General features: G+C 33.5%; 1 protein-coding gene across 1 annotated transcript in view; it reads left to right on the top strand.

Annotated features, from left to right (window-relative positions):
* LOC110991309 (dedicator of cytokinesis protein 7) overlaps positions 1-23,362 on the top strand; it is a 28,564-nt gene extending 5,202 nt beyond the window's left edge. The window contains exons 10-41 of the mRNA XM_022256632.2: positions 959-1,139; positions 1,846-2,000; positions 2,595-2,713; positions 3,219-3,372; positions 3,726-3,914; positions 3,990-4,093; positions 4,508-4,676; positions 4,895-5,027; positions 5,146-5,245; positions 5,434-5,583; positions 6,105-6,282; positions 7,120-7,331; positions 9,307-9,488; positions 10,158-10,237; positions 10,578-10,754; positions 11,253-11,379; positions 11,958-12,127; positions 12,836-12,970; positions 13,479-13,625; positions 14,541-14,699; positions 15,559-15,735; positions 16,139-16,318; positions 16,647-16,777; positions 17,013-17,184; positions 17,991-18,092; positions 18,179-18,257; positions 19,014-19,141; positions 19,814-19,879; positions 20,677-20,793; positions 21,312-21,400; positions 21,540-21,692; positions 22,268-23,362. Of these exons, the coding sequence (XP_022112324.2) occupies positions 959-1,139; positions 1,846-2,000; positions 2,595-2,713; positions 3,219-3,372; positions 3,726-3,914; positions 3,990-4,093; positions 4,508-4,676; positions 4,895-5,027; positions 5,146-5,245; positions 5,434-5,583; positions 6,105-6,282; positions 7,120-7,331; positions 9,307-9,488; positions 10,158-10,237; positions 10,578-10,754; positions 11,253-11,379; positions 11,958-12,127; positions 12,836-12,970; positions 13,479-13,625; positions 14,541-14,699; positions 15,559-15,735; positions 16,139-16,318; positions 16,647-16,777; positions 17,013-17,184; positions 17,991-18,092; positions 18,179-18,257; positions 19,014-19,141; positions 19,814-19,879; positions 20,677-20,793; positions 21,312-21,400; positions 21,540-21,692; positions 22,268-22,301 (4,449 nt within the window). The 3' untranslated portion in view covers positions 22,302-23,362. The remainder of the gene's footprint in view (positions 1-958; positions 1,140-1,845; positions 2,001-2,594; positions 2,714-3,218; positions 3,373-3,725; positions 3,915-3,989; positions 4,094-4,507; positions 4,677-4,894; positions 5,028-5,145; positions 5,246-5,433; positions 5,584-6,104; positions 6,283-7,119; positions 7,332-9,306; positions 9,489-10,157; positions 10,238-10,577; positions 10,755-11,252; positions 11,380-11,957; positions 12,128-12,835; positions 12,971-13,478; positions 13,626-14,540; positions 14,700-15,558; positions 15,736-16,138; positions 16,319-16,646; positions 16,778-17,012; positions 17,185-17,990; positions 18,093-18,178; positions 18,258-19,013; positions 19,142-19,813; positions 19,880-20,676; positions 20,794-21,311; positions 21,401-21,539; positions 21,693-22,267) is intronic.
* The last annotated feature ends 269 nt before the right edge of the window (positions 23,363-23,631 follow it).

Genomic DNA, 23,631 nt, shown 5'->3' with positions numbered 1-23,631 from the left:
GATTTCTGTAGACTTTTTCAATGTGTACAATACTTAGTACATTATTTTGATAAAACTCGTAGGGTTAGCCTGCGTTTGCAATGTAAGCTAAAAAAATGTAATTATTTACTATATTTATTGACATTAAATTCGAAATCTCAAAATAACATAAATATTTCTCCACTATTTAATGAATGTTATCACTACATATTATAAAACAAAGTCGCTTTCTCTGTCCCTATATCCCTTTGTATGCTTAAATCTTTGAAACTACGCAACGGATTTTGATGCGGTTTTTTTAATAGATAGAGTGATTCAAGATGAAGGTTTATATTTATTTATTTATATATTTATTGGGAAACCAAACAGAGACATCCTTAATAAAAACAAAGTCAAAAATAAAACAAATACAAACACACTGGATGCATCCACAACAGGTTACACTTATATAACAGGTTATACTTATATATGTATAATAACATACATTAAATAGTGGAGAAGTACTGTTATTTTTGAGGTTTCTAATGTGATGTCGTAAATAATTACATTTTTTCCGCTTACATTGCAAACGCAAGCTGAACCCTACGAGTTTTATCAAAATAATGTACTAAGTATTGTACACATTGAAAAGGTCTACAGAAAAGTCCGTGATGGTATATTATGTCTATCTCTTATGGATAACCCACATTTTTATATACAACGTTCACAGATTTTCTGTAGTGTATTTAGTATCAGCATTGCACCCGTGCAAAGCCGGGTCGATAGTTATATATATAAACCTTCCTCTTCAATCACTGTATTAAAACGACATCAAAATCCGTTGCGTAGTTTTAAAGATTTAAGCATACATAGGGATAGAGAAAGTGACTTTGTTTTATACTATGTAGTGATAAACTGAGTATTATTTCTGAGAAATTAAGTGCGCGCCCACGCCACAGTCATATACATTTTGTTTTTATAAATTATTATTTTTTTACAGGAAACAGATAAGCTCAGAGATGAGGACTTATACAAGTTCTTGGCTGAAATCAAACGCCCTAGCTCTGCACCGAAGAAACTAAAATGTATACCGGGAACATTAAAGATTGAAGTATCACCCGCACCTGAAGAAATTAAGAATGGCCTTACACCGGAATTGGCTAAAATTGCCCCTTACGGAGGTATTGTACAAAAATACCTACTGTTTTATAATTTATGTATGACTGGATAATTTATACACAGGGTTATTATATATTTATATTAGTAATTCGACGTGTTCCCGTAAGGAAGTGATAGGGGTAAGAAACTAGGGATTTCATCTGAATCGTCGTTAATGTGATGCGGTATAAAGTGACTGATTATTTCTATTACTGAACTCAGAAAATTAATGCGATTTGTATTTAGAGGAATAACTTTATTATTAAGTTAAATCTTAAATCAGGCTTAATTATAGTTTTGTTAATCAGAAGAAAAAAATGTATTTTCTGACTTAATTTGTAAAAAGCTAAACAAAAAATTTTTTTTTGCAAATAATCACCCTATATCACCTCCTAACATTAACAATTATACGTCGATTTACACATAACCCTGATATATCATTATAATTTTTGCACTTAAAAAAATAATTCTTTAACCGATGTAATACGATAAATTTTTTATATTTTTTTATAAAACTTGTCCTTACAGCGGTCGTAGTCTTTCGCTTTGAAATGTTTATTAAATACCTCACATAAACCACGTTGTAAAAATTATTCTTAATCTTGGAAAATAAGCTACTTTTTGTAGGAATTTTTTCACCGTGTTTTTTATTTTGCTAGCCGTAAAATTGCATATATTTTCAAAATCCCACCTGATATGAAATGACCACATTATATATTATATCCGTAGATGATAACGTTCGTCCCTGCAGGGAGATATTACCGTTTCCCCTGATCTCCCCTACCATTCCACATCAGCAGTACCGCAATCTGTTGTATGTGTGCGTACGAGAACTCAATTTTAACGCCTTCACGTCAAGGACCGGTTCTGCGAGGAATATTACTGTAAGTGTATTTCTTAAATTATAATAATTAATTTCATTGTTTTACATTTTCATACATGTACTGGAACTGAAATATTAATTTAATTTACAAGTATTTCAAAGACAATATTACATTATACATCTAATAATCATAATTTGTTCTTAGACAATTTAATTTTAAAAAATATCACTATTTAAAAGGAAACAAAATTATATATTTGCCTTCGATTATATGGTTGAACTTCTAACCCTATAAATATATCAAACACTGAAAATCATTTACTAAGATGGGTTATGTCCAGTAATTGTGTGTCTTTTATGTATGTTGTTATATTATAAAATGTCTCTCGACAGCGTCCAAAATATTCCTGAGGAACATTTAATTATATAGTTGATTTTGGTTTTATGTATAATCAATCATTTTAGTAATTGACTTTTAAAGCTATAAATAATTTCTTATATTTATTTAATATATTAAGTAAAACCATATGTTATTTCTATGCTCTTACAAGTTATTAATGTATGACAACCAGTGTGTCTAAAGAATCATACTTAATATAAAGACACTAGACGCACAGTTAGACTAGCTGCGCTCAACGAATGCGAAATTGTTTAGGTTCGAGTGCAACTAATGGCGGGTGAAGAACAAATTGCTGCTCTGCCAAATATCTTCGGACGTAGCTCGTGTCCAGAGTTTAGTACAGAGGCTTTTACGACCGTACTGTATCATAACAAGTAAGCATAATGTTTTGTCAATAAACATATCGAGTATTACAAAGTAAATTTTACACACTTTAAAGTTTAACGGATTATCCTTTTGATCTTTGCGATACTTGGGGAAGCTTTTGCTGAACTTAATTTAGAGGTCAAAAAAAAGTCCGATAAAACTCCACGGTTTTTATCATTGAACTAAAAAGCTATCAGTACCGCTTTCGCACACCTGGGTATTTATTTTATTAGAAATATGTTTACATAGTTAGACTTTTTGTAGATATATTGATTTCAATAGTTTTCGCAGCGAATACTATACGTATAGAGATTTTTGTTGGTATTTTTCACGTTTATTTTATCGAAGGAAAGATTAAATTATCGAAGTTTTCATACGGATACCTATATTTTTGGAGATATTCTATAGCCTACGTTCATAAGGGATGATATTGGATGAAAAATTAAAAACGAACCAAATATATTTTTTGTCTTATAGGGAAGGGACATTTCTTTATTGTTTCAATACTTTCAGGAACCCATCATTGTATGATGAGATTAAAATTAAATTGCCAGCTGGTTTGGGCGATCAGCACCACCTCCTCTTCACGTTTCTTCACGTGGCCTGCCAGAGGAAACCAGTCGCGCCTGATCAAGAGAAAAATGTTGAAACTGTTGTGGGATATACCGTAAGTATAACCCATATAGCACTTTAAGTGTTGGCTTCAGCGTGCGAGTCTCATCCCATAGGTCGTAGATTCGATCCTCGGCTGTGCACCTAGGGACTTTCTTTCTATTTGCGCATTTAACATTCGCTCGAACGGTGAAGGAAAACATCGTGAGGAAACCGACATGTCTTAGACCCGAAAAGTCAACGGCGTGTGTCAGGCACTGGAGGTGCCCTAGAGATGTAACACTGTGAAGGAAAATATCAGACATCTATGTCAGGCACCGAAAACTGATAATTTACTCGTGTTAAGAAGAAGGGTTTGCTTATTGGTTGCTGTGTTATACCAATTACCAATACTGTTAAATATTACAGTGGATACCTCTATGCCGCAACGGTAAATTGACGTGTGGCGAATACAACCTGCCTGTGATGTGCGAGGAACCGCCTCCCAACTACTCTTACATATTCCCCGATGTCTTGTTACCTGGTACACGATGGATAGACAACCATAAACCCATATTTAACATCGCGTTGGAAGCGTATACCACGGTACACCCGCAGGTAAATTAATTGTAGATATGTTTTTATGGTGAAAGTTTTAAACCTCACTCTTTTATAAATTTATTATCTGTGTAGGATGGTTACATAGAAAGATTTGCAATGGCCTGTGAAGCAGTCCAAGAAGGAAATATTCCACCGAGGATTGGCTTAGCCAATATGGAAGCGGAACTAAGAGCTAGGTAATAAATTTAAATGTAGTCCCTTTTGTTTATAAGTTTAAAGTCACTTCTCATATTGACAGCTATTGAAGCTAGATTTAAGTTTGAGTGTCGTTCTAGAATACAGGCTAAAGAGTTGCAAGTAAATTTCCAACTCGACTGGAACCCTTTATATAATTATAATTGTTGTTTTGTTTTATTAACCGCGGAACCAAAAAGGTACAAAGTATTTTTTTTTAATTTATCAATTAAAACCCTTTCAATAATTTGTTTTTAATGTTTACGTTATCCATATTATCTCACGTATGGAGAGTGTCGTGTGCATTTAGGAATTCAATATCTATTCGCAACTACAAATAAAAAAATAAAAAATAAATGTTTTAAAGGACCACCCACGACTATATAGGGTTATTTAATCCTACTTAAATTTTCCAGCATTACAGAGCTGCCAACAGCCAACGTAGAATCCCTTGCACGCTACTTGCCCGTAGTGGCAGACAAGCTCTTACAGTTACTTGTGGCGCCACCATCGCTTGCGGGACAAACGTTAAACATCGCTCAAGACGTATTCACTTGTATTGCCCATTTGTTTACAGATATCACGGTATGTATAGAAGCAATACATTTCTTAGAGTAAAATCAAAGTATATAAATGCTCAAATTTCAATTTTCATATTTAACGTCGTTATAGCTAATTTGCCGCTACAAGCGTCTTAATAAAAAAAATCTACACTATTTTAGACAAATTAGTCATATACGCCACTCATTTATGGATTGAATACATATCAATTGCTAAATATAAGATTAAATTTATATTTTCAGAATATGAACGATTGCTCAACTTGCGATGCACACGGTCGAAGTAGCTTACTCAGCACCTATATACATTATCAATGTCATATTCCACGACCAGCGCTCTCTGATACCGATATTGGATTGCCCTTACCGCCCTCAGGTAAAATAATAATATTGCACTGATTTATAAAAGCTACTACGGACTAAAAATATAATTAACTTTAAAAAAATTAAGTTTGAAATTAATATATTTTCTTGTAAATATTGATTTTTTACAGTAATGACGGATGGTTCGTGTAAAATCCTCCACGAAGAAATAGCATTGCAATGGGTCGTCGCTAGTGGGGCCACACGTGATCTAGCCATGAGTAATTCTTGGTAAGTTTTTAAAACATATATTTTTGTATAATTTACTGGAAATTTATTTTATATTAATAAGTTTTGCTCAATATGAAAGTTGCTTGTAATTTTAAATTGTACGAAATAAATTGAAGATTCTGTTTCGAAGGACCATAACATGTATACGTGATTCTTATTAATTAACATAAACATTTGTTTGCTAATAGGGCCCTATTTGAATTGATGGTGAAATCTATGGTCGAGTATCTGTACTGGAGCGGCGCACACGAGGCACCTCGTAAGGCTCGCTTTCCGGACCAATTCACCGATGACCTTTCCACACTTGTGACTAATGTCACCGCTGAAATTATTGCCAAGTATGTTTTATTAAGTTTAAATATACTTTTCTCACTCACACTCATCAAATTATCTCACTCACAAGAGTTAACACTGTCACACATGGCCGTAACATTGTCAAGAACTTTATAAAATACTAGCGGCCCGACCCGGCTTCGCACGGGTGGACTTTTTTAATCATTTTTTGTTCATATAGTTTATTATATATTCTTCTTTAATATTCTTAACCTTAACAAAATCGTACATTTACCATTTACATAACGAGCATACGCCTGTTGTAATCCAGTCTAAACTTCGAGTTACGTTGAGACAATAATAAAATAGAGTTAGAATAGAATTATAAACTTGCTTAAATAGGCTAGATAATTGTAAAAATAAATATTTTTCAATACAAGAAGACGGATAATTAATCTTTTGTTAATGAATTTAAAAAATAGTATTAAGTAACACTTTTTAAATTAGTAAAATATTTTTTTTTAATTTTTTTAAGGCCATTAGTTTTACAGTTTTAATAATATTTGATGCATTTTCTCCTTTATAGATATGGCAAAAATAGTCGTCTCACCCAAAGCTTGAATAACAGTTTGGCGTTCTTCATGTTTGACCTTCTTAGTATCATGGACCGTGGTTACGTTTTTAACCTGATTAGAGGTTACCACAAACAAATGTGCGCCAAGATATCTTCTTTGCCTGATGCTGTACCATTAGTGCATTATAAGGTAAGATGTTTTTACCATGAATTTATATCATCCGTAATACTTTTAATCAACTTTGTGATTAGTCTGAGTGTAAAATAAAAAGTATCATAAACTGAAAAAAAAATTGTATCGAAGACATACCTCTTTGATTTAACTTGTATTTGTATCCTAATACAATAGAATTGAGAGTTATAATTAAATTATTTTATCATTTAAAGTTATATGTTTAATAATTTGACTAAATAATCACATTTTCATGGAATTCCTGTAAAAAATTTTATATTTATCTACTATTAAATAATGTAAATATATATATTTTTTAAATTTTAACAGTACACAATTTCTGTAACAAACAATTACACGACTCTACAAAAAAATTTTCGTTCTTTGTCCTAAAGTTTATACTATAATTTTCCAGTTAGTTATGCACAAAAACGAAAAGAAAATACCTTTTTTCGGTATAAAGTTTGCTTTTGTGATAGTGATAATAATAATACTCATTTTTCAATTTTTTCATAAATTTTAATTGATTTTAATATTTTTTAAAAGACCGCGCGGTGAGAGTGGGGTAGTAACGTTTACACTGTATTTTCTGTAAGCTAATTTGATAGTAAAACTTAATAAAAATAATAAACATTTTTATTTCAATAGTTTTATTTTCAATCAAAAATTAAAATCCGAGATTTTTAAAAATTTCGTTCAATCAGTCTTCTAAGAACAAAAGCAAAGCTTTTCATGCCATATTTTTTTTCCGTCTTATTACGACCTTAACTACCGAAATTTAATGCTTTGCAATCAAAGTCAAATTTCATGTTGACCCTTGTTATTGATGTTCTAACCAGTGTGTGATGATTGCAGCTATCGTTCCTCCGTATCGTTTGCTCTCACGAACATTACGTATCCCTCTGTCTGCCCTCCGGCCCTGGGAGGGCTGCATCACCAGCGCCCTCTGCCCGCTCTTCAGGCTCCTCTGAGTGCCGCAATGGAGTATCACTATCAGGAGAGTTCCGATCTCGGCACTACCTCGCTGGTTTGATGCTCGCTGATCTTACCGCTGCTTTGGAGTTGCAGTAAGTATATTGTTTTATTAGCTATTTGTAAATGCGTACGGCCCGGTCTGTGAAAGATGCTTGCTGTGTCAAGCATCCTCACAAACCAACAATGGGCGGGAAGAGGCGGACGCAACCGCCGCATCGCGTGTTGGGAGGCGGATAAGGCTCTGCTGTTACCGCATCCCGCATAAGGCGACTGTTGGTGGCACCTTGGGGTTTTAGTGGGTATGCACAATGGCGAGTCCCACATAATCCTTCTGCACCAAGCAGTCGCGCCGCGGAAGGGTATGCGCAATGCATTTCCCCAAGTAAAAAAAAAAAAAAAAGTATATTGTTCGCAAAACCTTGAAAATAAAAGTAACCACAATTTTTTTTTTCACTGACGGATTTTATTTTTAAATTAAGTGTGGAGATCGGCATACATACAAAACTACAAGTATAAATAGATATTATAATAATTACAGACGAAATTCTATAACGACATACGGACTACTTATATTTGGTCGTAAAAACCGATAGTCGTAACAGCCGATGTCGTTTTTATTAAATACCTAATACAATAGAAGTTAGACACTTGACTGTATAGAAGTACTCATCATGTAAATAACAAAATGAAATTAATCTATATACACCAGTGGCGAAGAGTCCATACAAGCCGATTCCCACCGGGTTACCTTTCAAAAATCAGTTCCATATTCATACAAAAGTATTAACATTCTATTTCATTAACAAAGTATTATTAATTAAATGCCTGCGCGATTTACAATAGCAATAGTAATTCTTAGCAATACCCTAAGTATCACATTTCATTTTATAGTCGTAAATTAATCAGCGCGTCAATCGTACCTAAATTACATTAAAGGTAACTCGACGAATTACAGCTTATCTCGGCCAACGTTTTACTATGAGGCGAAAAGAGACAGAGCGTGTCAAACCATCTCTTTTTAATGCTCGCTAACTGTACGTAAAATTTAAAGAAAGATAAGGCTGATCGCGACCGGCTTGCAGTTCTCTCCTCTCCTCTATTAGAAAGAGACAAAGAAATTATTGTTATTGAACCACGGCACGGGAGAAAGAAAAGACGACAAAATTAAAAAGAATTAGCGTTATAATGAAATCCTTCGCAAGTCATATTCTTTTTATTTTGGCATATTTTCGCGTTCCATTTCGTTTGGTTGAAAATAGATTATTTTTAGTATGTGACATGTGTTCCTATACCACTAGTGCGTGATAATTTCGTTTGTTATATTTTAATATTTGTGTTATTTAAACTGTGACTGATTCTGTAAGGTAATTTAATCGCAGATTTGGTTAAATACTGTGGATTTTGTTTGTTATTATGGCTTTAATTCATATAGAGTGCTGTTCAACAGACTACCTGCTTACAAAAGAAACTTCATTTTCAAAACTAAGTTATGCATACAAGAAGCATGTTATTCAGTTAGGTCGAGCAATCCCACACATGATTATTGATTGCAAAAGGCGAAATGGATTTTTTAAACATTTTCACGCGTCGTTATATGATAAATATACATGGATGACAGGCAGTTGCAAACTGAACAAAATGTTCTGTCATCCGTGTTTGTTATTTTCTGATTCGAAATCTGTTTGGAGCAGTACGGGTTTTACGGATATTAATAATTTGTCTAACTCAGCCAAAAAACACATTCAGACTGAAAAACACATCCGTAGCTGCGTGTTACTTCATGAATTTGGAAATAATGGCAGAATCGAGTCATTTTTTTGGACCGGCTTTCCTTTGCCAAAATTTCACCCTTCGCCACTGATATACACTATATATAAATCTTATGTGGGCGCATTTGTAATTAAACTCCACCTAAATTGTGACCTGAAAATGTTTGTGCTCAAGTGGGTGCGAGAATGGTTTAGATTTAAAATTAGTTGCATAAGACAACGATAATTTACATTTTATATATTTTTTTTAAATTGACTGAAAATTTCTCCTTTCATGTTCTGTTTCATCTTCTAACAGAAGTCCAGTTCTCCAATGTGCTGCAGTGAACGCCGTATTGTGCCTCCTAAGTGCACATGACGCTGATCCGAGACTCACGCAGCCGGAACTTAAAGCAAGAGTGGCGTCCCTATACATGCCATTATTAGGCATTGTAATGGATGCGCAACCGCAACTCTATCGGGGATTTGACAGTGGTAAAGGTGAGTTTTCAGGTTTTCATTTAAGTTGAAATTTTTTTGACGTGACAACGTCTTATATAATTAGATGCAGCCGGCTGCACGCACGAAAAAACATGACGTATGCGGCGTTACCTCGCTCTGAAGCGTTCCATTTAACGCTTGAAGTGTAAGCGAGAGCGCGGAACGAGCGACAAAGAGGCACAATAGGCCTCTGCGTTCGGCAGCGTTCGTTCGTTAAAAAAAATTACATAATTATTGCGTACAAATATGTAATTGATCAATTCAATTGTAATTTCTATTTATTCCATCTCTATATATAGCCATACAAAATATCTATTACACAAATAAAATGATCTTTTGAAAAATGCAACCATTCAATAAGTATTTTCTTATGACGTTGTCACGTTCAACTTTTCTTATTCAAATATTTAACTATTAACTGTTAATAGTCGTTAAAGTCTTTGTAAGTGTTAAAATTTTCTGTGTTAAGATTAGTATGTTTATTTATTTTTTTAATTCAATATTTCAGTATCATTTTTATGCGTGATTTCTTGTAAATAAAGCATTATTTATATTAAGTTTCTAAATCAGGCCGGGAACCTATCTTCCGTAGTCGGCGATAAACACTTAAGTTAAAGTGACTCGCCAGCTTGTTTGCCTCCTGTACTCCACTAAAAAAACTATTTACAGAAATATTACAACTAGATGGCGAAATGGGGCAATTTGGAAGTTTATACCCTGCATCCTCACCAGAAGGTGATTTTAAACAGGTATGTTGTAGTCATATGAATAAATCAGTAGTTTTTATTGTAGTAGCATGATACCCTTAATTATGATAACACTTTTTCTTCGTGCAAAAAATTGTATTTAGTTTGGCCAGTAGATTTTTATATAACAGGGAACAGCTTAAGGAGGCTCAGCTCATATTTGTGATACCGCCGCTCACGGACACTTGCATTGCCAAGCTCGCAAGTACGTAGTCGGCCTTTTAAGAATTGGTACGCTCTTTTCTTGAAAGTCCCTAATTCGAATTGTTTCGGAAATACTTCAGTGCGCGGTAAAAATGATATTTTATTAGTGATTCTTTTTCATTCCTTTTCTACTGAATAGAGTGGCCGCCCGCCCTTCAACAGCGAAACAAGTCGGAATCTTCTGATGTGCCTTGTCTGGGTACTCCGTTGGGCGGATCGATCCGCCCTATCCTCCGCTGTGGCTGACTTGCCGCCCGCCCGACTCCATTCGCTCTTCGCCTTGATTGATCTGTGCTTCAAATGCCAGGAATATAAGGTTATTTGCATTTTTATGTTCATTTCTTTAATAATGACAAAATTTCAAGTTGGGTTAGCAAGAGAAGAAATGAGAAAGAGATAATCGTTTAATATTGCATCTGTGGTGGAAGGATCGTGAATAGTTCCTACCTATCCTACCTCTACCAGTCAAAGCACCGACTAGCAAGTCCAAAGGTCACAGTGGCTAAGATCGAGAAATTGTATATATCCTTAGCAGCGTGATAACAAAGCTAACTTTGCTAACAACATTCAGGGTATGACGTCATCGCAGTGATTTGTGAGCGCAGATTGTGTCATACCCTGATAGGTTAACAAAGTTGTTCTGCTAAAAGTTTATGCAATTGGTCGTAGCCGCTTCTAGCTTGAAGCCATGACGGCCGGTTCGACTGGTCGAAGATCTTCCCTTTAGATTGAAGGAACAGTTCGCCATCCTTCTAAATAGAATTACATGAATGTTTGGTTTTGGCTGCAGTTAAATAATACATGTGATTTACAGGGTCGCAAAGAAATAATGAAATGCGCGCAACAAAACGTACGTAAAACAACGGACATTAAGGCAAAGTTAGAAGACGTTATTCTCGGCCAGGGATCGGCGAGGTCCGATTTCATAATGCGGCGTAAAGGTGCGTTTTACATGAATTACGTGCGCTGAAATTGGTCATAGTACTAAATCATGTTTTATAGTTTTAGATACTCTTATTATAAAAACTTTAAACTATTTTGCAATATCTGTGACCCACTAAGGAAAATCGGGTATTTATATGACCAAGTTTAGCTGTAGCACATCTTATTACTAGCGATTTTTATACGATAGTTTTTAAAGTGAAACTTCTTTAGGCGCATGTTGTAGGAAAGGTGTGATTGAGACCGATTGAGAGAGAGTGAGAAAGGGATATCGAGAAAAAATACACGCTGTTGTATTCGTTTAGTAGTTACATAAGTTACATATAAGAAGTTTAGATGGACATGATGTCGCATTCTTGTGCAGTATACGCAGATTTTTATTTTATTCATATTATCATTAGCACGTATACAGTGTGAATATAGATATACAAATACATGGAGTGATCATATGACCAGTATAAACTGGGACATGATCATCTATTGGGGAATTGGACGCGCATTTACCTCCATATGTATATTTAAATACAGCATTTTAACAAAGGAACTCTTAGTGTAAAAGATACTGTTTCTTATTAAGGTGGATCAAGTGGGCGCTCAGGTGGCCGCGACCGTTGGCGCAAAGAGTGGGTTAGGGGCGGAACTAGATCGCGACCAGCTTCACCCGCCCGCCCGCAACCCGCTCTCGCCGCTACGCTCTCCGCTGAAGTGTCCTTGACCCTATTGCACTCTGTTTGCGCTATTGTGCAGGTGAGTTATTATCAACTTTTTTTTAATTAATATCCATACAAAAATTTAAAAAAAAAATTCTAATTTCAATTTCACGTTCAAAAACATAATTTATACGTCGCGTTTTATAAAAAACGTACTTAAATTATTATATATTAAAACGTATATGTTTGATAATAAAGTTTAAAGATATTTGTCATAGCATTTTTTGGGATATATTAATTTAGATTTTCTCTCGTAAAGTATTTGTCGTTTGACGAGTTAATGTATTGAATCTTAGAGTGCAGCAAATAGAAACTATTAATTTTTTTATTACCAAATGAAATACCAACAATATTTAATGATTTAATAAATTACTGGCAAGAAATTAGGTTATTCCCGCTTGATACAATTACAACTATCTGAAATTATACCTTATAAATGAAATCTTTTTTATTAAACCATAATTGCTTTACGAGTGGTCCCCATACTAGAACATTCCAATTATTTTTTTTATTTAAAAATTATTATGTCGGCAAAATAACCAAATACTATTTTGGATGTGACAAGCACTTATAGGCAAACATAAAATGCACGATGAGATCATTCAAACATTAAACAAAACAAAAAATTTAAAAAAAAAATACATTACAAAAAACAAAAATTGGTTTTAATGTGTTGTGGGTGGACCAATATTCTTTCAAAATTCTTATTTTTCGTTTAAACCTTACTTTATTGTATTTTTTTTAGTCATGTAGCGGTTCTGAATGGAGTCAAGCGGCGTGTAGTGGTGCTCTAGGGGTTGTATTACGCGCGCTTCAGCGTAATCAGAGCACCAGTGTCTTACAGCATATGTTCGCTACAGTTCGAGCTCTTATTCACAAGGTAATATCTTCAATGTATCCTTCTTAATCTACAGCTTTTTTGTATGCACAGCCTAATTTGTTTAAACAAGAAAAAAATTCACGATTTTTGTTTCTTTTCCCGTCATTCAGCTTTTTCATCTATAAATAAATATTGTTTTGATTTTGTTAGGTAATGATTGTTTTTATATATAATTATTTTACTTTTCCATAATTTCTGTGCTTATCATTATCGAGTTGCTACAAGTAGTTTTGTGTAGAAAGGCATGCATGTCGCCGTTTTATTTGGACATATTAAAAAAATATGTCAAGGTCAAAATTAAAACAAAATATGCAACTTACCTGCTCTAAAATGAAGGTTATCTTTTGTCAGTGAAATCTGTACGCGCGCAATGTCGCACAGTTATACAACGTACGTATATACGTGCACGCATTACCTTCCTTTAACGTTAGCCATGGGTCCATTTATTCCTTCGCCATAGCGAACATGAATCTGGGGATTACTTCGATTAATCACTTAAATTCCCCAGCTCGGCTGGTCGTGTTGCTCGGAAGAATGGGGGCCGGGTGTGTGCCGCGTGCTGCTGCGTCACTGCGCAGCGCTGGCTGCCTGCTCACGCGCGCACGCCTCTGCTACGCTGTATGCGCTTATGAGGCAGCACTACCATCTTGGAAATGTTAGTATACTGATAGTGCAATAATATTAAACATTTAATTTCAGTACTGGTACCATATAACTTCCAACAGCGATTCAATTATGAATATGTGTACCGCGCGATCCCAAATTGCTACATAAGCGATACAGATATTGATAACTACAACGGAATTGAACACGTCTGGCCAAGTATCGCTATTGCTATGGGTACCGCATCAGATTTTAATAGGTATAAACTTGTAATGGTAGAGAGTACCGCATCAGATTTTAATAGGTATAAACTTGTATTGGTAGAGAGTACCGCATCAGATTTTAATAGCTATAAACTTGTAAAACTGATGTAGTTAATGTCGAGTCGTATTACCTGTGTCTCACTTCAACACTCAACTCACTCAACAAAAAATCGGTATATAAAAATATATTATTTATTGCGAGCGGTAGCTACACTGGATGGACGTAGATAGGAGAACTTAAATACATAACAATCAGGGGGAGGTTATAACTAATACAGACAAGTGCAATATTATTGTGTGAGTGATTATGATGTCACGGAAAACATCTTGACAGAACCGGCATGCCACAGACTCAAATAGTCTACGGCTTTGTCTGATACAGACATATCACCTACGTACTTAGAGATACAGAGGACCAGGAGTCAAAAGGTTGTAACGACACTAGTTTCAGTTTATAAATAGAACTGTTGTTCTTATCTTCTGTTGTTATAACTGAGCAAAAATTAAAATTTTCTCTTTGTAAGCAATGGGTTTTTTTAGGTTCGCCAAATGTTTTGTTACCAAAAGTTTGTTAGTAACTGCGATCACCCACATAACATGCAACCAATTCAACAAAAAAAAATATTAAGTCTTACGTTTAAAGAGGAGACTGATATGTGAGGAATTTAGAATCCTTTTACAACTAAGCTTCACAAATTTTACAGAATTTCAGCAGAATAAAGATGCAAGTGACAATGTCTCTATCTTCTCTTGTTGGAACTTCTACAACTCTCAGTGAAGAATCTCTTCGTCGGGCACTCAAAACGGTTCTACTGTATGCTGAACATGATCAAGATCTTCAAGATACAGCCTTCCCGGAGCAGGTAAATTATTCACTAATATATATTTATCCATTTATTTATTGCTTTTTTCAGTAGTGTTGTACGACGTGGTACGTCAACCAAAACTTTTAGTTAGCCTCAACGGCAGTCAAACTATTTTTTGCTATGAAGTTTACCTCATTTGACAGCGCTCAAGTGGAGATATTGACTTGAGATAATAATTAGAGTATGGACCTTAGACCCGTAGCCTAGTACGTCAATTAAAACGTATACTATCTATTTTGAAAATATTATTAAAACTTTACTATTGTAAAACTTTGTCGACTTGAGATACGAATTGAAATATATGACCTAAGACTTGTTTTACGAGATATGTGAGTGAATAGAACCTTAAACATTTTCCTAAGCTACAAATTAAATTTATTTTACTCAGCAAGAACTGAAGTTTAGCATTTGCATACACTAGGCAAATTAAAAGTTCGGTCTATATACTGCTTTAATTATTCATAAACATTTATTTATTTATGTCGGAGCAATCAGCTGCCATTTTCATTATAATTTAATAACATCAAAGGCAAATTAGTTCAAAACTGGATGCTTTATTTAATTTACCTATATTAAAGATAAAGACTATCTAATAGAACGAATATTTATTATAATTTGTAGATCTATATATATTAATATAATATATGTATATATAACTATATATCGAATAAACTACCTAAAGGTACACCAAACTACTTGCAAACATCTACCAAACATCAACCTTACCAAGCCACAAACGTCCCTCTCTGGTTTGAATTGAATATGATATTAAAACAATAATAAAATTTATTTCAGACGTATAGAGATGTTTGTTTTATAACACAATTTACTTCATTTTTCATATATTGTTTTACAGGTGAAAGATCTGGTATTCAATCTGCACATGATCTTAAGCGACACGGTGAAAATGAAGGAATTCCAGGAGGATCCTGAAATGTTATTGGACCTCATGTACCGGATCGCAAGGGGATACCAGCACAGCCCAGATTTGCGTCTCACCTGGCTTAATAACATGGCGCAGAAGCATATGGAGGTAAAGTTGATGAGACTTTTTATTATTTTAAACATAATGTTTGTTACCATGGCAACAAACCTGTAATTTGTCTACGTGAATTTAAACCGTAATTAACTTTATAGCAGAAATTTGAGCCGTCTCGTTGTAGCGATCGATTAAAAATATATTTTCGACCTAATAGTTCTGAGAAGAACTATGTACAGACTGAAAAAAAGATTCCTAAATACTTCGTTTAATTAAAATAAAATATATCCTAAATAGAACGCTTGAAATAGTTATCACTTGCGATACTTAGAAATATATAAATAAGAAAACAGAATATATTTAATATCATTATACAGTTATCACGATTTGTTCATGCTTTTCACTCATCTCTCTTGACCTTATTATGTCTCGGCCTCAAACGATACTTGCTTTTCAGCGTTCAAACCACTTAGAAGCTGGTATGTGTCTCGTGCATGGAGCGGCCCTAGTAGCGGAACATCTACGCGCGAGTGGGCGTGGCGCCGCCCTTTTAGAGAAAGTCACACACAATGCTCTAGACGAGAGTTGCCCTGACGTACATCTGCCGCATCATCACTTGACTTGTCAGGAATTGCAGGTTTCTGTTTTTGCAAGCTTTTTAAAAAATCATTTAAATTGATATTGTCGACTTCCATAGGAATTAGTTTAAATTTAGTCTAGTCCCATCATATACGTCAGTACTCTGTATCTGTCTCTTTTTATCATAGAGTAAAAACAATTTGAGTGAAAGAGATGAAAGCGATATGCACTGCACCTATAACAATTTAAAAAATCATTTCTTTGACAGATCTTACTTTGTACAGTCCTGTCATACGTTTGTCTAATTAAACTTAATTTGGATTAAAAATTTAGTTTTATAATAAGGATTTTTAGATGCTGAAATATTAGTATTATATTTTTTGTAGGCTTTACTGGAGCATGCAGCCGGTGAGTTGATGACAGCCGGCATGTATGAGACGGTTAATGAGGTGTACAAAGTATTGATACCAATTGCAGAGGAGAACAGGGATTATAAAAAACTTGCAAATATACACAGGTCAGTTTTTAATAGGGGAAAAAATCTTCAAATTTATCAAGTAATTTAAGATAATACTCGTATTTTAAATTGTAAAAAAAACATGCATGTTCTATTCATCTGTATGTACCACTGTCATGGTAAATAATTAATTTATTACTTACGAAAAATACGAAAAGTCGCTACTTTTACTCCGTTTAATTTTGTCTATGATTTATACTAACAGATTAAATGTACTCTGTGGTTGATGTTTTAGCAAACTGAGCGAGGCCTTTAGTCGTATAGAGCAGCTTCATGGCAAACGCGTGTTTGGGACGTATTTCCGGGTGTCGTTCTATGGAGCGCGCTTTGGGGACTTGAGTGGAGAGGAATTCATTTACAAGGAACATGCCCTAACTAAACTACCGGAGATATTTAGCCGACTTGAGGTTAGTTAAAGTAACATATAAAATCATAAATTATTGAGATATAACGAGAATTTATAACTTGACATTCCGAGTGTCATAATGCAAAGTAAGTGACAATGACAAATAAAGTAATTCTATTATACCTAATAACTAACCGAAAAGTTTAATAATATAGCGTTAGATAACAGTTAGTTTTGTTTATATTTTGTATAAGACATAACTTATTAACTGTAATGATGAAGGGACCTTTTTAATTAGAACTTATTAAGCGGGATTGAACGTAGACGTCCTTCGTTCCACAACTTTTTTGTTTCTTAATCCACTGTTTGCCGCGTACCACCATAATATAGAACCAGCAGTCTATTGAAGTATTTCGGGGCCGATTTGACGTATTATCAACCAACAAATTAATTTTAAAAAGGCCCGGTAAGTCTATTGCGAACCTTCTGGCAGTGTGACCGTCCATGGGCAAGCATCGCCCCTGTTCTATAAAAAATAAATGTATGCTCGCAATCTCGATTGACGAACCGTAATAGTGGAAACATTTTTTGAATTCATAACATTATATTTTTTTTTTTTTGAAGTTGTTTACAAAATAATATAGTATATTACAAAATGTTACATTAGAAAACCGCTGTGGTTTGTATTAATGTAACCATAGCAGACTTGTTTATGAGCGCGACAAATGCATGTAGAAGTAGTTTTTAATTTATAGTTTATGTTGTTTATGTTTTAAAAAAGGTTGGTCAATCATTTTCCGCACCTAGACCCTAACTCTTATAATAAAACTGTATAAAAAAAACATTTTTTTTAAATTTTTATTACAGAATTTCTATGGTCAAAGATTTGGTCCTGACAACGTGGTGATCATAAAGGACTCTAATTTCGTAGATGTCAACACACTTCAACCGGAGAAAGCTTACATACAGGCAAGTATTATAAATAATCCAGGATTTATAAGTTTTTTAACTTATATCAGTCGACGTAAATTGTCTCTATATAACAAATATTTCAGATAACATATGTCGAACCGTACTTTGAGCCTCACGAATTAAGAACCAGAATAACGCATTACGAAAGGAACTATAATATAAGTAAGTGTTAAATATATCTATAAGCATTACCTGTCCACATATACTTTCTACTAACTGAAATTATCGTGATTCAGAGTCCTTATCATTGTCTACATTTGTATGAATTGCTTTGATTTGTTGCATGCTTTGTGTCTCAATTATTGTTTATCTTTAGTAGCTTTGCACTTGCATACATTAAATAAGGTATGCAAGTTATTGCATTTCATTTCTTAAAACTAAGTGTGAGATTTTTTTAAAATAAATATTTTACATATATTTTATAAAATTAATTGTATGTGTGTCTCTTACTGTTATATTCTGTTTATGCTGCGCTGAAAAGAGACATGAGATTGATGCAAACATAAGGCGTTGCCTCATAATTTTAGCACTGTTATGTCTTAATGTGTTTTGTGCTCCATCTTACCATTATTATTTCCATCAGACGAATTTAATTTTTAAGTTTGATCTTCTTTCTGTAATTAATAATTTGACAAAAGCTTAGGGAATCTCTTTCAACAAGAGTAAAAATTTACTAAACTTTACCGCATTCTCTTTTCATAATTTACCAGCTTCCGCCCGCAGAAACGTCATATTTCAGTAAATTTACAATAAACTTTACTCGTAAACCGATTGAAAACCGTACCAAACATCTGATTGAAGTGTGTCGCATTCACAAATAACAGACAAATGTCGAAAAATACATATTCAGCCCCATTGAATAAATGTTTTGTATGTATATAAGTTGTTTGAATGAATTTTTTAATGTTATTACTCCAGAGCGCTTCATGTACGCGACACCATTTACGGCGGACGGACGCGCACACGGGTCATTGGAGGAGCAGTGCAAACGAAAGACCATACTTACTACAGCGCATCATTTCCCATACCTCAAGACACGGATACAGGTAAAAAAAGTTTTTAACAGTTTTCCGGTTATAAAAACCGGATCAGTTATTTTCTGATTACTTAAATTTTAGGTCTAAACTTGTAAACGTCATTTTAAATACCTACCTTTGTATACTTTCTGCGTTGCCGATATAAATTTTTAGCTAACTCAAAAATTCCTGTTCTATTTAATGTTTTCAATAATAATAATAAACAGAAAACCTGTCTAAATTTCGAAGTGACGCCTTTCCTTGTCGATTTTGGGTCATACATTGAACAAAGCAATAGTTAAGTGCCCATATAGAAGGTACAACAGAGCCGTAGGTAGCATTATGGATAAGATTCTTAGCCTACTTTGACTCTTGGATGTCAACAACATCCATTTCTGATATGTTGCTCGAGCAAAGATCACAGCTGGAAAAATTCTGACATACAATTGTCAAATATGTCAGTAAGATGAATAGCACTTTTGCGTCACCTTTTGTTGACGCGGGTTTCGCCGGCCACCAGGCTCCGACTCGCCCACAGTTCAATTTTTTCCTTTTTAGGAAAAGGTAGATTTGACACTCACCTGGTGCCTAACTTCTCGGCCACAGGTCTGCTTGACGAGTGCGTTATAGGATATTAGGACCCCTATGTAAAAAAAATATATTACGTTTTTCCTTTTAAATATTTGGACGTCCTGTTTTTAGGTTGTTCAGAGGAGTCAAATGATTCTGTCGCCGATAGAAGTTGCGATTGAAGATATACAAAAGAAGGTATTATTTATTATTTTTTTTATTATTTGTTTAATAGTAGGATAATCCTTTTTTCACGGTTAATTAGTAGCAATAAGTGCATTTGCGCAGAGTCACAATAGTAGAGGGTTCGGTACAATGGTAATGGTGGATATATAATATGTTTAAAAATGTATCTATGACTAAATATAATATAGAAAAGTTAACTTACCTGATTGTAAGGAACTATAATTGTCCCTTTAGGTGGACAAATAAATTATTAATAAAAACTATCAAATTAAGTATCTGATTGTTAACTTTGTTCGCCCAGTGTTGCTATTTTTTATACTTGAAAACCCTATTTTAAACATTTTACATAAACTTTCGTAGTAACCGAGTATTTTTTGTAAGGATTCGAAAGGAGCCGTTCTACACTCTCACTATGGGGGAGGGGGAATCTCTTTTTTACACATATTGCCCACACATTGTCTATGCCTGAAAATGCATTTTCGAGGATTTGTACAAAAAATAATTCGTTTATTTACTATTATTTTTGAGAGCTTTGCTTACTCTTATATTATGAATGTTAAATAATAAATATACTTATTTAAATTTAAATGCTTAAATTTTACATTTACTGCCATTCTCAAATCAAGGGCGTAGAACGGAAAAGAAGAACTGGCAATAATCTCCGCTACTCTTTTTTGATTTTGCTGACAAGAGAATGGGATAATTGATTGATTGCAGTTAATCTGCTTACGTAATACTTAAACGGCCCCTTAAGATCAGGTTAATATAAATTAAACAAATATATCAGTACAAATGTTATTATTGTGCAGATAAACGAATTATCAGCAGCAACATGTCAAGAGCCGGCAGATGCGAAGATGCTGCAAATGGTCGTGCAAGGTTGCATCGGCACTACGGTCAACCAGGGACCTTTAGAACTTGCACAGGTAATTTGCATGAATTCATCTATATAGTAGAAAAGGCAGTGATGGTAACTTCAGAATGTTCCCACTATGACCAACTTAGTGTACCCCTTAATATTGGGAAAAAACCCTAAAATTTTTGTTTTACCCTCAGTTTGAGATGTAATTTAACATGTGCTTTAAATACATTTTAGTAGTACAAAAGTATCTTGGAGTAGCTTTTTCATATTTCAGTTTCTATTTGGTTTAGTTTGTTTGTTAGGATTAATATAAATTATGTGCGTTTATTACTAGAAAAGTTAGCACCACTGAGAAAACGTCAAGTAAAATTTAAATGAGATACAACCTAGGGCCGTTTACAGATGAATAAATATAATGATATTTTACAGATATTGCCTATTATTATGTATGCTTGTATTTAAATAGTATCTATTAGTGAAATGCATAGGTTAGATTACAATGGATTGTATAGAAAACTATTTGAAAGAACATATTTCGTGCGTATTGTAATCAAATCTCAAAACCTAGTTTAACTATTTCAGGTGTTCCTTGCGCCTGTGGCAGATGGCACACAGCCTCCAACCAGACTAACTAACAAACTGAGACTCGCGTTCAAGGACTTTTCTAAAAAGTAAGTTGTATTTTTAAATATTTTTTTATATCATTGTCAAATTCCAATTATCCTTGCCATTGCAAATTTAACAAAGAATTTATTGATTAAAAAAATGTTTTTAATTTAACTGATTTTACCGAAAAACCTCAATATTTAGATGCCAAGACGCGGTGCGTAAGAACAAGAACCTGATAAGCAGTGAACAGCGGGAATACCAACGGGAGCTAGAGCGGAATCTACAGCGTTTTTCGGAGAGACTTGCGCCACTTGTACGTGCCCCACCCTCGCCTTCACATGTCGCACATCTCACGTAAGAATCTTTTAGACTGATAAAAAGATATGATAAAAAAAATAACCTTTCTACCAAAGTAGGTTTTTTTGTATGTTTTCTTAATCATTGCTTTAAATAGATTTCGTCGTTATATCACTTTGTCGATCTATGTTAGCTAAATATAAACTGTGGTATTTGACAGTATACAAAGTTAAATAGTATAATAATATGTATAAAACATGTCTTTAAAAATGTTTTAGAGTTGACTTGTATATAATTTATTTAATATATATTGTGTCCTTGAGGTTTGTCGGATCGTCAATGACAAGGATGTTGAATTTTAGTTTCGTTGGAGAAATCGTTTTCGTTTTAGATCGAAATATATTGTATATTTGTGTTATTTGTGACAAATCACAAGATGTTTCACAAGGACGCCATCTTGTCTAGAAGCGTGGCGCGTTCTTAAAAATATGAATGTAACAGTTTAATTTTTATACCCAATGCTTAACAGAAATAAAAATAACTTGTCTTGTCAAATATATAAATGTAAATATCTGACCGACATTTTCAGTCAACAATATTAACCAGATACTAATTCATTCTATTATTTTCAGCAATGGTGTAAGCAAATCCGAATATAAGTATTAAGACACATTTTGTGAAATGAAGCAGTAACACGCGGAAGACTGACTCGTACGACTTAAGTACTCGTTTATATAGAAAACTGTGATGTAAGGATCGTATTAAGGAAATTGAGAGGGAATGTGAGATTTCAATATTCTTATGGTATTTATCTCTTCATCTTAAATTTTTTCTGGGAATTAAATTTTACATTTGAGTAAATAATATTGCAGTCATAACATTAATTGTGACTTTAGTATGAATGATTCGAATAATCGCTATAACATTCACGACAGATTTTTATATAAAAAACTTGAAACATTGTTCGAATATAATCCACACATTACATTTAATAGTCCAAGTGTTCTCATGAATCTCTCTTTGTTAAATGATAATACTCTTTAGGGCACGGCAATTAGGCAGGTCTCTATTCTACTTATGTAAGTGCTATTTGTATTTAAGATTTCACTTTTATTCATTTATGTATTATATGCAATCAAAATTATTTGTAATCATTTACATACTTGCATTTATTGAATGTTATTAACAGTTAAAAATTATTCGTAATTTTCACTCTATTGTATCTAAATATAATTCTTTAATACTTATTTACACATGCTTTCGAAAGACAAAGCCACACAGACAACCATTCAACCAAAAATAAAATTAATGTTTAATTAATTTGATCTTTAGAACAATTGTTTATCTCACTTATTGACTTGAGCCACGGTCTCTGATATATAGATAGACCCATAGAAGTTTGATTAACTTAAGTGTGTACCCACACGTTTTGACAAATAGGATTATCCTAAGAGTCATTTAATTTTTTGTGTAAATGTTTCTTGAAATAAAAGAACTTTGCTAATATTTATTATTTTATTATATTTGACTTAATTTAGACTTGTGTCTATTACAGAAACTTATTTAAGGTGACGCGGTTTTTAATAACTTTACGTCAAATACAACTGTAAACCGGCAATATGAAACAAATTGCAATGAACATACTCTTGACATTAGTGTTATTACGTTCAAATTTTTTATTTAACCAACTTTTTGAATAAAAAATATAATTCGTATTTATTCATGTATTTATACAATCTTTTACTTATGTAAATCCTTAATTATAGACAGATAAAATAGATATTACATGTCAAAATTTTGTTCAAAATTTAAATCCTAAAATCTAAAGAAATTAGAAGAAAGTTTATGTCTACAAGTAGCAAGTGCAATGATATACAGTTACAGTATTCAACACAAATGTCTGGAATTAAGATTCAACCTCGCTAGATAGATGGTTATGAACATATATTAATAACCAACTAAAAATATTATTAAATCATAAATGGTTTTTCAAAAA

The sequence above is a fragment of the Pieris rapae genome, chromosome 10 (genome assembly GCF_905147795.1).
Source record: "Pieris rapae chromosome 10, ilPieRapa1.1, whole genome shotgun sequence".
Lineage (NCBI taxonomy): Eukaryota > Metazoa > Arthropoda > Insecta > Lepidoptera > Pieridae > Pieris > Pieris rapae.
Note: the sequence above shows the minus strand (reverse complement) of the source record. Positions and strands in the feature narration are given on the sequence as shown.